The following is a 15,200-nucleotide window of genomic DNA, read 5'->3' as shown; positions in this document are numbered from 1 at the left end:
AAATTTGAAAATTTGAAACTGCGTACAAAAACTAATAGGTATACCTACATAAAATACCTTGACCCTACCAAGCACTGAACCTTGTTCCTTTGCAGTGTAGCCGTGCGGCGGCCATGGCGGAGTGCTCGTTCGCGCGCTGCCAACAGGAACGCCGCGCCATCCGCAAAGAGCTGCAGCGCTGGACCAAAAACATGGTGTACATCCTCGGTGAGTGCCAGTATTTATTTCTTTTTTCTTACGTGTACACATTTCGTTCGAATTTTGAATCTTATCAGCCGTCCTCGGTGGGTGCCAGATTGCCAGTATTAATTTTTATTTGTTTTTTTTTTAGGATGTGTATTTAAATACACAATTAAACTTTTTTAGATTTTTGATTTTTCGTCGGCCGATAGTTTAGTCGGGCAGTTGATCAGTATGGGAGTGCGCACACTACGCCGATTCGATTTGGCCGATTCTTCATACAAATTAAAATCGGGCACAAACAACTATCGGCCAACTAAAAATCAACGGTGTGCGCCTACTCTTAGATTCAGCCAACATTAAATTAATAGTAGTACTGGTAGTGTACAGTCATCAATAAAAATGACTTAAACAAAATTAAACTTTTTTCAAGTGACCTAGAGGTAACTACATTTTATTATTATCAGCTCAAATGTCTAGTCTACGTTTATCATAATAATTTTGAGCTTTGGCTTCTAAAAATCGAAAAAAAAAACATTAAAATGACATAAAGAAGAAAGAAAAAAAATCAAACAGCATTACGCACTTATAAAATAAAAAAAAAACATTCCCACTAGTTTTCATTTTCAAAAACAAACGCGACGTATTTTCGTAAAAAAGCCCTTCAACTTTAAGAACAAACTTCACTAAACCAAGCTAATAAACGCAGACGAAACGTTTTTAGCACAACTTGTGCAATATCGCTGTTTGCTGCGGAACCCTAAACGCAATAAGCTAACGAGCAGTCGGCAAACAGTTTATGACGTACGTATACTAATGTAAGGTTATAAGGAACTCTGTTTGTCTGTGTTTTACATGTCTAAATATTTCTTGGGTTTTGGTAGAGATGTTACCTAGGACCTGGGAGAAGGGCATAAAAATATATTTATTTTATCTCTACGAGTACAAGTCAAAAGTCTTTGACTAGTGTGTGTTGCCAGTGATGGTATACGGATCTGAGTCGTGGTCGCTTACTATGGGCCTCATAAGAAGGCTCAAGGTCACCCAAAGGGCGATGGAGCGTGCTATGCTCGGAGTTTCCCTGCGTGATCGAATCAGAAATGAGGAGATCCGCAGGAGAACCAGAGTGACTGACATAGCCCGCAGAATCGCTGAAATCAAGTGGCAGTGGGCGGGGCACATAGCTCGAAGAGCTGATGGCCGCTGGGGCAGGAAAGTTATTGAGTGGCGACCACGAGCCGGAAGACATAGCGTGGGCAGGCCTCCCACTAGGTGGACCGACGATCTGGTGAAGATCGCGGGAGGTGTCTGGATGCGAGCGGCACAGGACCGGACTTTGTGGAAATCCTTGGGGGAGGCCTTTGTCTAGCAGTGGACGTCTTTCGGCTGAAACGAACGTACGAACGAGTACAATACAATGGTCTATTCCACTTTGATAACTTACATTTGACCCAGGTAAAGTGGACTCCAGGCGACACTTTGGTGTCCTTTGATCACCCATGGATAAGATCACCTAACTGATCAAAGTGGAGTTCTCCATGAGTGATCAAAGGACACTAAAGTGTCGCTTGGAGTCTACTTTGATCACCTGGGTGATCAAATCCAGGTGATCAAAGCGGAATAGACCTGGGAGGGTCAAGGGTATAAAAATCTATTTATTTTATCTCTAAGAGTTCAAATAATACTGATGTCTTAAAACCTTCAACATTAAAATAAGGGTAGATTTTTAGTCTTCTTCTTTTGTTGATGACACTTAAATCTATTTTAGAGGTTTATTAGTGCCAATGACACAATGTCAACGTGACGAGTGAATGTGAATGTGTGTGTCGTTCAAAATTGAATAGTGCATTTTTTTAAGTTTTTATGTAACAGTGCGTCACATTGTTAAAAAAGCGCCTGAAAGCTTTCCAAATCTGATCCATAAAAGCCTAATAGGAATTAAACCAGCCATGTTAAAAACAGGAAAAAAAAACGTCACTGTCCATTTAAATTGAGCGCTGTCAAAAACACACTGATCATTTTACCTCTAAAATGTTTTCGATAAGTGGGCTAAAAGGTTTCCTGGTTGTACCGACAGCAACCGCTCGTAAAATGTACGGTCAGCATGTTCCGTTAAATAATTGGTTAACCCGTTCACTGGATAGTTACAAAAAAAGAAGGATTTTTTGAAATGTTTCGCGGCGGATAGGGGATTTTGTTTTGCTTATTTTAAAAAGTTGGTTTTGTAAAATGGGCAAATACAGACGACGTTATTAAGGAGATATTGAGATGTGTTCAATTGTAGGCTACTTACTTGCATTTTTGATACTTTTTCGTTAACACCAAAAAAATCTACTGAAATATGAATATAAGACTGTCTCAGTGATCTCTACATTATTTTTCTTTCAATTGAAGTTAGAAGACACAGCAAGAAACATTTTTCTTTGACTCTCCATTCACGTCTATACATCATCATCATCATCATTTCAGCCTTAAGACGTCCACTGCTAAACATAGGCCTCCCCCAATGACTTCCACATCGCACGGTTGGTAGCGGCTTGCATCCAGCGCCTTCCTGCTACCCTTATCAGGTCGTCGGTCCACGTTGTGGGTGGACGTCCCACGCTGCGTTTTCCGGTACGTGGCGTGGAGGCCACGTCTATTCGTAGCAGATAAATTTTTACTAAGCCGCGTGATGCAACTGATCAATACAAAAATACCAAACAAGTGATTTGTCCCTTACGAGATTCGACCCCGTAACACATTTATGGTATTGTAGTCCGGAACGTAAGCCGTTCCAATGAATTTTGTGACAAAAATAACACGATACATTAACGTCGAGGCTCAGCGTTATTTTCGTATTAAAAGCCGGTACTTAATTAACGAATAATTATAAAGTTAAATTGTGAAAGCATGGCTTTTACTGTTTACCTCTTGAGTTTTCACTTAGTTTTTGGTAAAAAAAATTGGAAGGGATTTAAGTTCATATTGAAGATCCTTCGATTCAGCTTGACTTGACCCCTTTTCTTCAAGGAGTTTCATAAAAATAAGAGGTCTTGGTCGATTGGATAGTATTATCTTAAATTCACCCTCTTCCCTTTAAACAATTTAGTACGCGAAATTACAGGTACAGAGCACAGCACATCAACCTAAATACAATCGCATCTTATCTCGTTGTAATACAGGCTAATAAGCAACAAAAATGTACATTCCAATGTACTGTCGCTGCCATACAGCTAGTATTAGAACAGTCACCTACCCAACATTAACACGTTTAAATCCAAGACCTCGTGAAACAACAAGAAAAATGGAAACTACCATGTGTTGCCAAACACAAATAAAAGTGAGAGCGCTGAAAATTCAGCCATGAAATAAAGCCGCTGTATTTTCCAGTACCCCACTCGGAATGTTGCCAGCATCGCACGATCTTTATGGTGGTTATTTGGCCATCTAGCCATCATGATAGGAATGCTATGGCAATAAAAACACATCCGTGGATGGGGTTCGGATTTGAGTACCAGAGAGTATTCTAACAAAGATAATGAATTAAAATAAATTACTAAATTATGCTATTTTCCCCAAAATGATGCACATACGTAATGAGTTTAAAGCCCGATTTGACCAAACTTGTATCCGAGAATAGCTCCTGGTATAACTGGCACATTGACAGTTTCACTATGGGAAATATGTCAAACAAAATGTTGAATAACTGTCGATTTATTCTGATATTAATTTACTCTAGTTTGGTCGAATCCACCCTAAACAGCATAACAATCCAATCCTACTAATATTATAAATGCGAAAGTTTTGATGTCTGGATGTTGTTACTCTTTCACGCAAAACTACTGAACGGATTTTGATGAAACTTATTATTATTGTTTATAACCCAGAATAACAGTAGATAGGCTATAATTTATGACGATCTGTGACAGATTCGATTTCACGCGGGTGAATCTGCGGACAAAAGCTAGTAACAAATAAGTATAAAGGTACTAACCCTGCGAGGGCACCCGAAGTCTTTGCCCTAGATATACACTTCTCTATAACCTAACAGATCGCTGTCTGGGTGAACGACACTGCCGCCGACACACGTATATTGAAGTATACAGCACAGACAAAGGAATATTTGGGCTGTTGATAGAATATCTTGGAAGCTATAGTCTTTATTTTGATTGTTCTTGTATTATAGTAAATTCGTAGAATTATTTTGGGTTGAAACCTAGTCAGTAAAGTATTTTTGATAAGATTGAAGATATTGTAGAGTAATATTACACAACAATACAAGTAGTTTGTAAAGTACTGGATTCTTCCACTTTGTTCACCTGGGTGATATCATCTGTGTGAAATGGTCCCTAGGTGATATAACGGCACTAAAAATCCACTTTCTTCACCCAGATGATCAAAGTGGAATATTCCTTTATACTAGACTAAAGTTTTAAAGCTTTTCAGGTTCTTTTTTTGACTTCTATGAATAAAAAGGATCCATGTTAACTTTTTTATTCTTTTTCTTCTATCCTGAGGACTGTAAGAAACCTTTTGTCTGATTGTGTGAGCAGCAAGCGTCTAAAGGTTCGGCCAAACCAACGCGATCACACGCGATCAGCTGGCGTGCAGCGATGGCGACCAGACTTAAATGCATTGATCGCCATCGCTGCACGCCGGCTGATCGCGTGTGATCGCGTTGGTTTGACCGAACCTTAAGATTCTCTATCGTAATAGGTAAATTGGCTTAAAATGTTTTAGCATCTCGGGAATATTTTTCTATTCAGTCTACATACCTTGTTAATTTCAAAACGATTGAGTCTTCCGTCGACATGGCCCACTTTTAGCTTGGTTCACGTTCCAAATCGCCGAATTGGATTTATAAATAGTTGCATCTGTGTTCATCTAAATAACTTACTTAATTTAGTTTTGCATATTCCGAAATTCCAATAGCATAGTCGTATTCGTATCAATTCCAAGAACTATGAGTGTTAAAGAATTATGCCTGAAATATTTTCAGCAGTAATGAGATCGTTTTCATGACCTTTGAAGGCAGCGCGTATGAAATTCAGTCACACTTCGTTATCAGCTACTCACGTATCAAACAGCTTCGGAAGTAGGAGTACAATGAAAGTGGGCGCAGAAATCCCACTTTTACTAAGTTACTTATTATTACTATTAATGTTCAGTGTAAAAAATATATAAATTGGATAATTCAGAGCTATACTATCGCCCGCATTCACAAAAGATGCCTGCTTAAGTGAAGCAATGATCGAACGCACAGCGTTGAATAGAGCTCTGGATTAGTTCGTGTGTCACCCTGTCCGTCTATGCGTACTGTGAGACCTCATAGTAATGTTTGTGTGTACGGGCGTACCTATGTCTTTTCTAAAGATTGGTACGGCACCGTAAGCAATTTTGACGGAGCAAAAAATTATAGTTAGACATGTTTGTCGACTCTACCATAACATTATTTTTCAAAATCAAATACAAAGTGTCTCTACCTAATTGCCAAAATGCATCACAAACTTTTGCCCATATAGCTTTACAACAATTTTACTTAATTTTTGATGTTGTTGACGATTATTATGTGGATCAAAACCTATCTTAGGACGTTTCCGATTGTTTTTTACTTCTGTTTCATTCTAGCCTATATCCAGTTTATCCAGACTATGGTTTTCTTTCTTTTAAAACACAAGATTCTAGAGATTCTTACAAACTGAATCTTCTACATCTTCTTGCATTATAAAAGCAGTATCAAGGTTCACCAGTAACACCTCATTATAGCTAGAATGTTTTGTAGTGAATATTGCAAGAATTTTGCAGGTGAATAATTTTGCTCTGACAGTCTTATATCAATTGGCTTTTCGTATGCGTTAGTTAAGGAATAAACTGGTGAATGAATAAAGTATTTGGGATACGAATAATATTTTGTTTTGAATTTGAAATGTTCTGAATTCAGACTGAGGTGTGTGTGTTACGTTCTTCTCAGTTACTTCTCTCTATAATTAGTAATTATCTAATTGGGTGGTTTTCGGTGTTTTAAGGGTGGAACGGTAGCAGACAGACAGAGTTAGGTTTAAAACACTGTAGCTCTTTCGTAATACCAAAAATGGATAGTCTGATATGCTGCCGACTGTACACCACACATAAGTCAAAACAACAATCTTTTCATGGAAGAAATCTTTGCAACCTTCTTGGGTCAAAGTATAGATTTTGAATTGTTTCGAATTTGGAACATTATTTTCCTTATTAACCCCAGACGCCCGAAAAAAACAGAAAGGTTAAGGATTTAAAAAAAAGAACATTATTTGACCGTTTCACCCTAGACGTTACGCAACAAAAATCATTGGAAAATTGGAATCAAAGGTTACACAATTTGAATTTAATTCAAAATTAGAACATAAGTTCTTTATGTCCCCAGACGCCACAGAAAAACTTTTAGAATTTGAAAATGGAACATAATTTGCCAGTTAACCCCAGACATCCCAACGATCTTCTGGAATACTTGCAAGTGTTTAAATTTCGTCTGCCTTTACACGAAAGAAATCACAGCAAGATTTGATTCACACAAATTTAATTTGATTCAAAATTAGAACACTAATGCCCGTTTTCACCAACAATTCCTAATTTTTAAGTGACCCCTATGAAAACAAAATCCCTGTTATGTGTTACCAACAATTCCTAATTTTTAAGTGACCCCTATGAAAACAAAATCCCTGTTATGTGTTACCATAGGAGTCACTTAAAAATTAGGAATTGATGGTGAAAACGGGCATAATTTCTTTATCAACCCCAGATGCCATAAAAAACTTTCTGATTTTGAAAATGGAACATCATTTGCCAGTTTAACCCCAGACATCCCAACGATCTTCTGGAATACTTGCAAGTGTTTAAATTTCGTCTGCCTTACACAAAACCGGAGGCTGAGCGTAGATCTGCATCTAATACGACGCCAGATGCACGCGCCGCCACAGTGGTCGCAGTTCCTAGTCTGTGCGATGGAATTTTCCATTTTCTTTAATTGAGATTTGGGTCGGCTAGACAAAATACTTAAAAAAACTGCGTGATTTATGTCTAAAGTCGTGGATATCAAATCTGTGGCATTTATGGTAACAACAATACATTTTAAATGGGAAAATTTCAGAATTTCCCGACATTCAACTTTTTGTACGTTTCAAGTTCAATGAAGCTTTAAAAGTAATAGAGTACCTAATTACAATTGTGTTTATCTATCTATGTCATACTACGATACCAAATAATGGTAAAAGGATGACGTACTACTATCCATGATAATTAAATCAGATTTTCCTTAAACGAACCTTTAAGCAGTAATTACTTACACAATCATACTGACGTCATCAGAATTTCATCACCAAACCATTCATTTCGCAAGTTTCAAAACTTCTGTAAAACCGTTGCTCAAATTATCCATTACGTCAAAAGGTCAACCGACCTTTACCGTCGGGTACCTAAATACCCATTTCCACATTTTGGAATTAGAAAATGCACCGCGACCACTGTGGACCGCTGCATCGGAAGCGTAGCGCGCATGCGCCCCCGACGCGCTCTTCCAACCAACACAACCTGTTGCAACGCCCGCGTGCACTCTGCAACTCTACTCCACAAAATCCAGCCCGCGACTGGCTGGTGTTCGGCTTCCAAATTCAAAATTTAAAAACCTTTCAACTCCAAATTCAAAACCCAAAAAAGAAAAACAAAAGCAACTCAAATTTTAAACCCGGAAACTAAATTCCAATTTCAAAATCTCCATCTTAAGACTTTGTCGTCGTAGACGTCTTCACACTTTTAAGACGCTAGGGAAGTGCAGTGAGAATTGATTGAAACAGGTGCTCTAAATCGATTGTATATTTTATAACGATATTCCTAGTTCGTAACTCGATTAGAAAAAGTTTTAACGGATTTGTTGTGAGTTTGTGACAGTTCCTGTTGATAAAGTTCCGATAGCGAAGTTTACGCTCGTGTATTTTGGCTTTAAGTGTTGTATTTAAAGGTAGTGCTAGAGGCTAGTAGATTAAACTTTGGCAGTTGACATTGGACGTTAATTTGGTGTGGTGTGGCGAATAATTGGTGAGATTCGAAGTTGGAGCGTTCGCAGAAACGAGAAGTGGAGCTCCGCAACAAGTGGCCGCCTGATGCCTTCCCCGGTAACTGTGCCACTGTTATTCAACTTTGCATGCCCGCTCACGGGATTATTCTGCGTTCCGTACGTGCTCTCTGTAAATTCGAAATTTGAAATTCGGGAGCTCGCTTCCCGTTTGTTGATTTGCCGCTCGTTCGGTGTCGCCTGTGATTCAACCTTTTTCGCATTTAGACCTCCGCACTTTTTTTCGCCAATTTTTATTTTTAAATAGTTTCCAAGTGGGTGGGGCGGAGGTTTCTTTTGTTTTAAGGCTTCCACCCGCCATCTTAGGTCGGCGACAAAAAAACTGTCATGGCGGCACCATAGATGCTTTTGTGTTCTAGTTCCGAAGTAAAATACTAACCTATTTATAGAACTTCTTGAGTGGCTGGAAAATTCTCGAAGGATTGCGTGAGCTTGTTGCAATGTGCGCTTTAATTCTTGACGGCAAAAAGTATTTAGCTTTTTAAACTGTCTTTTTGAATTAAGAAACCGAAATAGTCGTTCTTTTTGTGAATCTCTTTTTTTTATTCTCAAAAAAGCTAGCAAAGGCATAACATTTAACAGCTTTACACACAGAAATAATTTCATTTGATGCCTGTCTCGATTCAAATGAAGCAATTGGGTCACACTAGTTTCGGGAGCAGACGTATTTCACGTATCTATTAGCTTCTGCTTGTTTGTTAACTTCGTAATTGCCGTACGAATAGTTTGCGTTTAGTTCAAATTGCTTTGGAGATTTCACTTTAATAGTGTTACATTATTATCTAATTATATTTGTGTTTTAGGGTGCAATTCTACCGTACCTAATTTTTACTGTAATAGGAAGGTACTGAATTGAAGTCTAATCTTTATTCTCAAGATAAAAGCCTATTAAATTCAGAATGGTAGTAGTTTAATTCTCTGTTTGAAAATCTGTTATCATGCCTCTTGCATGTAAATGCAAAATATTATTTGCATTTTTCATATCGACTAATTGATTTAACAATAGAGTTTTAGTTGTCCTGTTTGTTACGATATCATTTTCGGTTAATATTAGGAATACCCAGTCCAATTATATAGGCTTAGGCACTATATTTGAATCGTGATGCGTATTTATAGCTTTGGATGAACATAGCTATGCATTTAGATTATGAGCTGTGCATAAATATTAATATATCGGCTTGTAGTCAGTGTAATGGTAAGTTATAACGGCATCGTGTCTTAGGGGCCTTCTTTATTATTTTTTGTCGCCCATGTTCAAGATATTGATATTTTACCATCCCTTAAAACTTCAGGTCCAAATATTCCAAAAAATTACGAATCAAATTATAAAACAAGCGAAAACAACGCCGGAAAATTTCGGTGAAACAAATGAAAACCGATTGTCAAAACCAACCTCATTTCACCGATAAAAAAAATCGAATGCCAAACCCAATGAAGGCCTATTTCCGATTTTAAAAATGGAACGAGCGTTTCGCATCACGTGGATTGCGCTGACAGTTTTTCGGTTGGTACTGACAAGTGTGACGGCTCACGGGTGGCTGGCCGAAATACGTGGGCAGCGCAGCGGGGGCCGGAAAAATGAATATTCGTATTTTAAATGTCGAACGATTGGGTAAGCGATTTATTGTCTAGCCGGCCAGTTCGCTGTTTGAATCTGTATATATTCCCAATTTGAATTCGTGCACGTTGCAATTTTACACACAAACTCCATGGATTCTTTTTGTGAAAAATTGTCAGCTGAATATCATTGGGCGCTGTGAAACTGACACAATTGAAAGTATGACTTACGCCTGTATTCACAAACGATGCTTGCTTAAGTGAAACAGCAAATCGAAAGCACAGCGTTGAATAGAGCTGTGTGATTGGTTTGTGTGGGTCCCTGTGCGTCCACGCGCACTGTGAGACTTCATAGTAATGTTTGTGAATATGGGCATAGTATACCTAGGCATAATTATGTCTTTTGGTCAAATATTCTTATTCATAGCGCTTTTCACTTGTGTAATCCAAGTCTGGTCTGCTCCTTTTGGATGCTTATATTTAAAGACAAAAAAATACTACCTTTTAATCCTAACTGTAATCATAATTTCAGTCTAAAAATGGCTGAATGCTATTAAAATACTTTACTTATAGGTACATATTTACTATTAGTATTTATAATGTTAATAAACGGCCTTTACAAAGCTACAAAGCAAATAAGTTAAATTATAACATACATTATCCTCCATTGGTTATGTATGGAATACTGAATCACCGCACGCTCTATAAATCTAGAATTAAAATGTATTTGTATGGCTAATCCTATTTTATAACTAGTTTAAGTAATAAATAGCTCGGAATCCACAGTCTTCCGCGTTTTTAACAATTCTACAATGATGTTGGAGCAAATGAAGTGACATTTTAACCGACTTCAACAAAAGAGGTTCTCGATTCGGCATTTTTTTTAGTTGTAACTTAAGTATCTTGGTATTAAAGAGGCATATTAGTAAGCTTCTGTTTAAAAAAGACCTTATAAAGAAAGATATAATAAATAAATAATACAAACTCTGTCAAAGGATGTGAGTGAGTGAGTGTGGCGTGGCATGGCTTACCGCCTGATGCTATGCTACGTCACACGCCACGCGAATGTTACATCAAACCACATTAATGTTACTTACATCAAAACACACCAATGTTACGTTAAACCTTAATTATCAATCTTTTTGTCTAAAGTAGGTTTAAATTAAATTAGTGAATTCGAAAAACCTTTTAGACAATGTATAGCCAGAGTCAAATCGTTCGTGATACCCAAAGTGGCTAAAAAGTTGACAAAACAACCTTATTCCAATGAGGGCTATCGTTTTTATACTTAACAATTGGCACCCCTGGTGATTGACAGGACCTTACTCTACAGTGGCGCCATCTTGATGAGTGCAAATGCGATAGTCCTCCTACCACTTTAGCGCTCACAAGTTGGTGCCACTGTCTTCGCGACTAGCAAGTGACAGGACCTTACTATACAGTGGCGCTAACTGGTGAGCGCTAAAACGATAGCCCTCATTGTAAAAAAGACGTGTTGCGAACTTTTTGGCTACTTAGGATGTCAAGAAGTATTTGACGATGACTGTGAGATTTTTATTTTTATTCTAAGATCTAATAGGGTACTATGAAAAGTTTATATTTAAATCTTCGTTTAAAGTTACTTGAATCATATTTTTCCGCCTTCCGCACTTAACCTATCCAGTTAATTTAATTGCAAGTTAAATAAATGATACTTGTTCAAACCACCTCCATATAAGGCTGTTACATAACAATCGGCCATAGTCGTTTTCCTGTAGTAATGAGCCAATTAGAAGCGACTAGCCTTTTTTTAAATACAAAACTTAGGGTTCGTATACATTTACACGATACGACGTCGCGTCGTGCGAAGTCCACTTAGAGCACCCACCTAAATAGCACTTGCACAAATATACCGATATTGATAGGTGCCCTTTGTGGAGTAGGGCAGGTGTTTTTCGTGAGGGTGCTATTATTTTGAGCGGGTGCTCTAAGTGGACTACGTCCATCGTGCTACGACGCGTCATCTTTTCCCGATACGACTTATCGTGTGAATCTACGACTAGCGAAACGACATCGACTTCATAAAATGACTTTCGTTAATATTCATAATTGAAAGAATTGGATGTTTCCAGAATCTTCTTGTATCTATTTCTTCTTAATTTGTCTTTTTAATATCAGCATAAGAAGAACAGAACACGTCTAGTGCGGTCCATTTTTTAAATTAACTACGACCGACCATACGACGAAATCGTGGCACGTATTTCCACAATACGTCGTATCGCGTTCATGTGTACGAGCCCTAAGATTGCCACATCTAGTTCGTTATATGTTTAGGAATAGAGGTAATTTTAGTGAAAACGTGCTGTTCGGTCTTTGTCTAATTGAGTAAAGCTTATTATTGCTCTATAAATTATATTATGTGTTTGTTTTCCATTAGAAATTATTATTAAAAATGTAATGACATAAGTCAAAAAACATCTATCAAAGTTAAACCTCCATTATTCAATCAGGTCAAAATATCTTCAGGTCACCAGTTTTTTCGGTCGGGTTGATATTTTTTAATTTGTTCCGCAAAAAAGTCGAGGTCATAGGCAAAGGTCATATCCGTGCAGCCTGTCAATTGTAAATGTTGTATGTCAATGACCAGATTGGTATTTGTATATTACCAAGAACATTATAAAAAAACCTCTTTCGAAATGAATCTATACTATCCATACTAATAATATAAATGCGAAAGTAACTCTGTCTGTCTGTCTTGCTTTCACGCCTAAACCACTGAACCGATTTTGATTGGCATAGAGATAGTTTGAGTTCCGGGAAAGGACATAGGATAGGAAGACGATAGATAGATAGGAAGGACGCGCGCGATAAAGTTTTTCAGTGACAGACAAAATTCCACGCGGGCGAAACCGCGGGCGGAAAGCTAGTAATGGATAAATGTGTCCTCCACTACCCGTCTGGCCGGCGTGGGGAGTGTAGCCCAAATCCTCCATTTGCTTCTGGTAAATTAGAGTGGGTCACTCTTGCAGGCGAGACTAAACTAAGTGATGATGATGATCATTGTGCTTAGTGCGAGTTTGCATTGAACGTCGTCGCTAGCGAGTGCGTCAAAAAATCTATGACGATGTTCTTGAAAGTTTAGTTTAGACGCTGCCCCCTGAAGTGAAGTGTTTATAGAATCTGTGCTAAAAATTATGGGCCTTATTACAAAAAAAAATACCCGTTGAACATTGGTTTAAATAGACATTTCAATACTAAATGACAATTTAAACAATAATTGTTCAGCGAGTGTTTAAGTTTTTGTAATGCCCCTATTATCATAAAGGTAGCAGGAAAGCTCTGGACGCAGGCCGCTACCAACCGGGTAGCATGGAAAGCATTGGAGGAGGCCTATGTTTAGCAGTGGACGTCCTAAGGCTGAGATGATGATGATGATGATGATGAATGCCCCTATTAGTTTAGCCATTTGAACTTTTTACCCAATGGCTGGGAGTACATGATATAACAGCACCAACAAAGGATATTACAGTATGTTATTTAGGACAGCGCACATAAAAATCGGCGAACGGCCGTGACAGTTGCACTGAATAACGACACAATGCGGAGTTAAAATAAAACTGATGCACCACGCGAACTGTGGACTTGAGACAATGTCGTGGAATATTATTTGTTAGATTAATTTTGTTCTGAAATATAATTTATTTGGCACACAGAATAAGTCATACGAAGAAAATCAATAAAAGAAAAAAATGCTCAAGAGATCCCTAATAAGTCGTCTTAGGTATTACACAAAAAACTTGAATAATCCTAAAGTCGGAAAGTAAAAAGTGCATACTTGCTTTTATGTTCAGAGATTTTATCAAGTAAAATACTTATTTTCAAAACACAATAGGCATCTATCAATTTCAACATTGCCTAATCGAGTAGCGTTAACTAAAAATGTTAGAATGATTAATTTTTCTATTCTTCAGATATAAACTGCCGGAATTTAGGAGATTATAAAATTATAATACTAATCGAGAATTGTGTCGAGAATGCTTTCAATAAGTTTTAATTTCAGTCAATTCGAAAGTTATTTCTTAATTATTAAGAACTGAGTAGAGACACGTGAAGAACCCGATTGCTTTTTAAGAAAATTATACTTGAATGTGTTTAGATACTAGCGATGTTAGTTAGCATAAAAAACATGTTTCTTATACAGATAATATGAGCTTTGAGGTAACCAAAGTTACTACAGAAATAATATAACTAAGCTGTTCTACCTACGTCTAAACATGTTAAGTTACTACCTTTATTCTTCAGTCTTCACACTCCATCCGCCACGTGCAAAAATCAAAAATTGTCCAAGTCTAAAGCTTCCGTGGTCGCCCTGTAACTCAATACGCGGCGCGACCTTCGCCCACTGTGTGTCGATCCGTCTGTGCTGTACCTTTCGAACTTGTATGTACCATGTAATGTATTAGTACACTTGTCGATGCCCGTGGCTCTACCTGTCATGGTTCATCACGGAAACTCTAGCTTTTTCCTTGGAAAACTATGAAACTACATATTTTCCGGGTAAAAAATGAGTCTATTGTTCTTAGAAGAAATATTTAGAATTCAAATTAGCATAGGTACTATAATGTAGGGAATCGTTTCAATAGCAGGCATACCCGAAAATTAATCAATTTAATTTGTATGATGCTTCTGTCCTGAAAATTACACATTTAATTTCATATAGGTTTGTTTTGTAGCTAGAAATGAAAAGCTACTTATAACTTTTTGTGTAATATTATTTAAACTTTAAAAAAAACCCAGTTTATTTCTTTTTTTTCCTGGCTGTAAGCTGATAAACCTGGTAATTTCAGGAACATTCCTGTAATCCAGTGACCTTTAAGAGTAGGCGTACACCGTTGATTTTTAGTTGGCCGATAGTTGTGCCCGATTTTAAATTGTATGAAGAATCGGCCAAATCGAATCAGCGTAGGTAGTGTGCGCACTCCCATACATGCCCATACTGATCAACTGCCCGACTAAACTATCGGCCGACGAAGAATCAACGGTGTGCGCCTACACTAAGGTAGGTAATAGGAACTCGATTACACAGTTTAGTTTAAATTGTAGTTATAATAAGAACCTCTTTTCATCAGTGGTTAAACGTCCGTATGTTTAAACTTTTGAAGCAACTGAGTAACTGATAAGATAACTTTATCTTTATTATCAGATTGACAGAAGATAATAATGTGTCAAATTCTTTAATTGCACTTGCAGTATGAAATTAACATATTTCTTGGAATTTTGTGTATAAAAGAGTAAGTTCTTAGGAATCGTTAGACGCCTACGCCTCTAAAGTTTAATATACGACCACACAAATAAGAAAATACAGAGTACATTAAGGCTGGGTTGCACCATCTTA

The 15,200-nt window shown here is 37.5% G+C and overlaps 1 protein-coding gene across 1 annotated transcript in view; it reads left to right on the top strand.

Moving 5' to 3' along the window:
* Positions 1–99: 99 nt before the first annotated feature.
* Eip93F (Ecdysone-induced protein 93F) overlaps positions 100–15,200 on the top strand; it is a 145,663-nt gene continuing 130,562 nt past the window's right edge. Inside the window, exon 1 of the mRNA XM_028303805.1 lies at positions 100–207. Within this exon, the coding sequence (XP_028159606.1) occupies positions 114–207 (94 nt within the window). The 5' untranslated portion in view covers positions 100–113. The remainder of the gene's footprint in view (positions 208–15,200) is intronic.

This window comes from Ostrinia furnacalis, unplaced genomic scaffold (genome assembly GCF_004193835.3).
Source record: "Ostrinia furnacalis isolate ACB-3 unplaced genomic scaffold, ASM419383v2 OfSCF1301, whole genome shotgun sequence".
In the NCBI taxonomy this organism is placed as follows: domain Eukaryota; kingdom Metazoa; phylum Arthropoda; class Insecta; order Lepidoptera; family Crambidae; genus Ostrinia; species Ostrinia furnacalis.
Note: the sequence above shows the minus strand (reverse complement) of the source record. Positions and strands in the feature narration are given on the sequence as shown.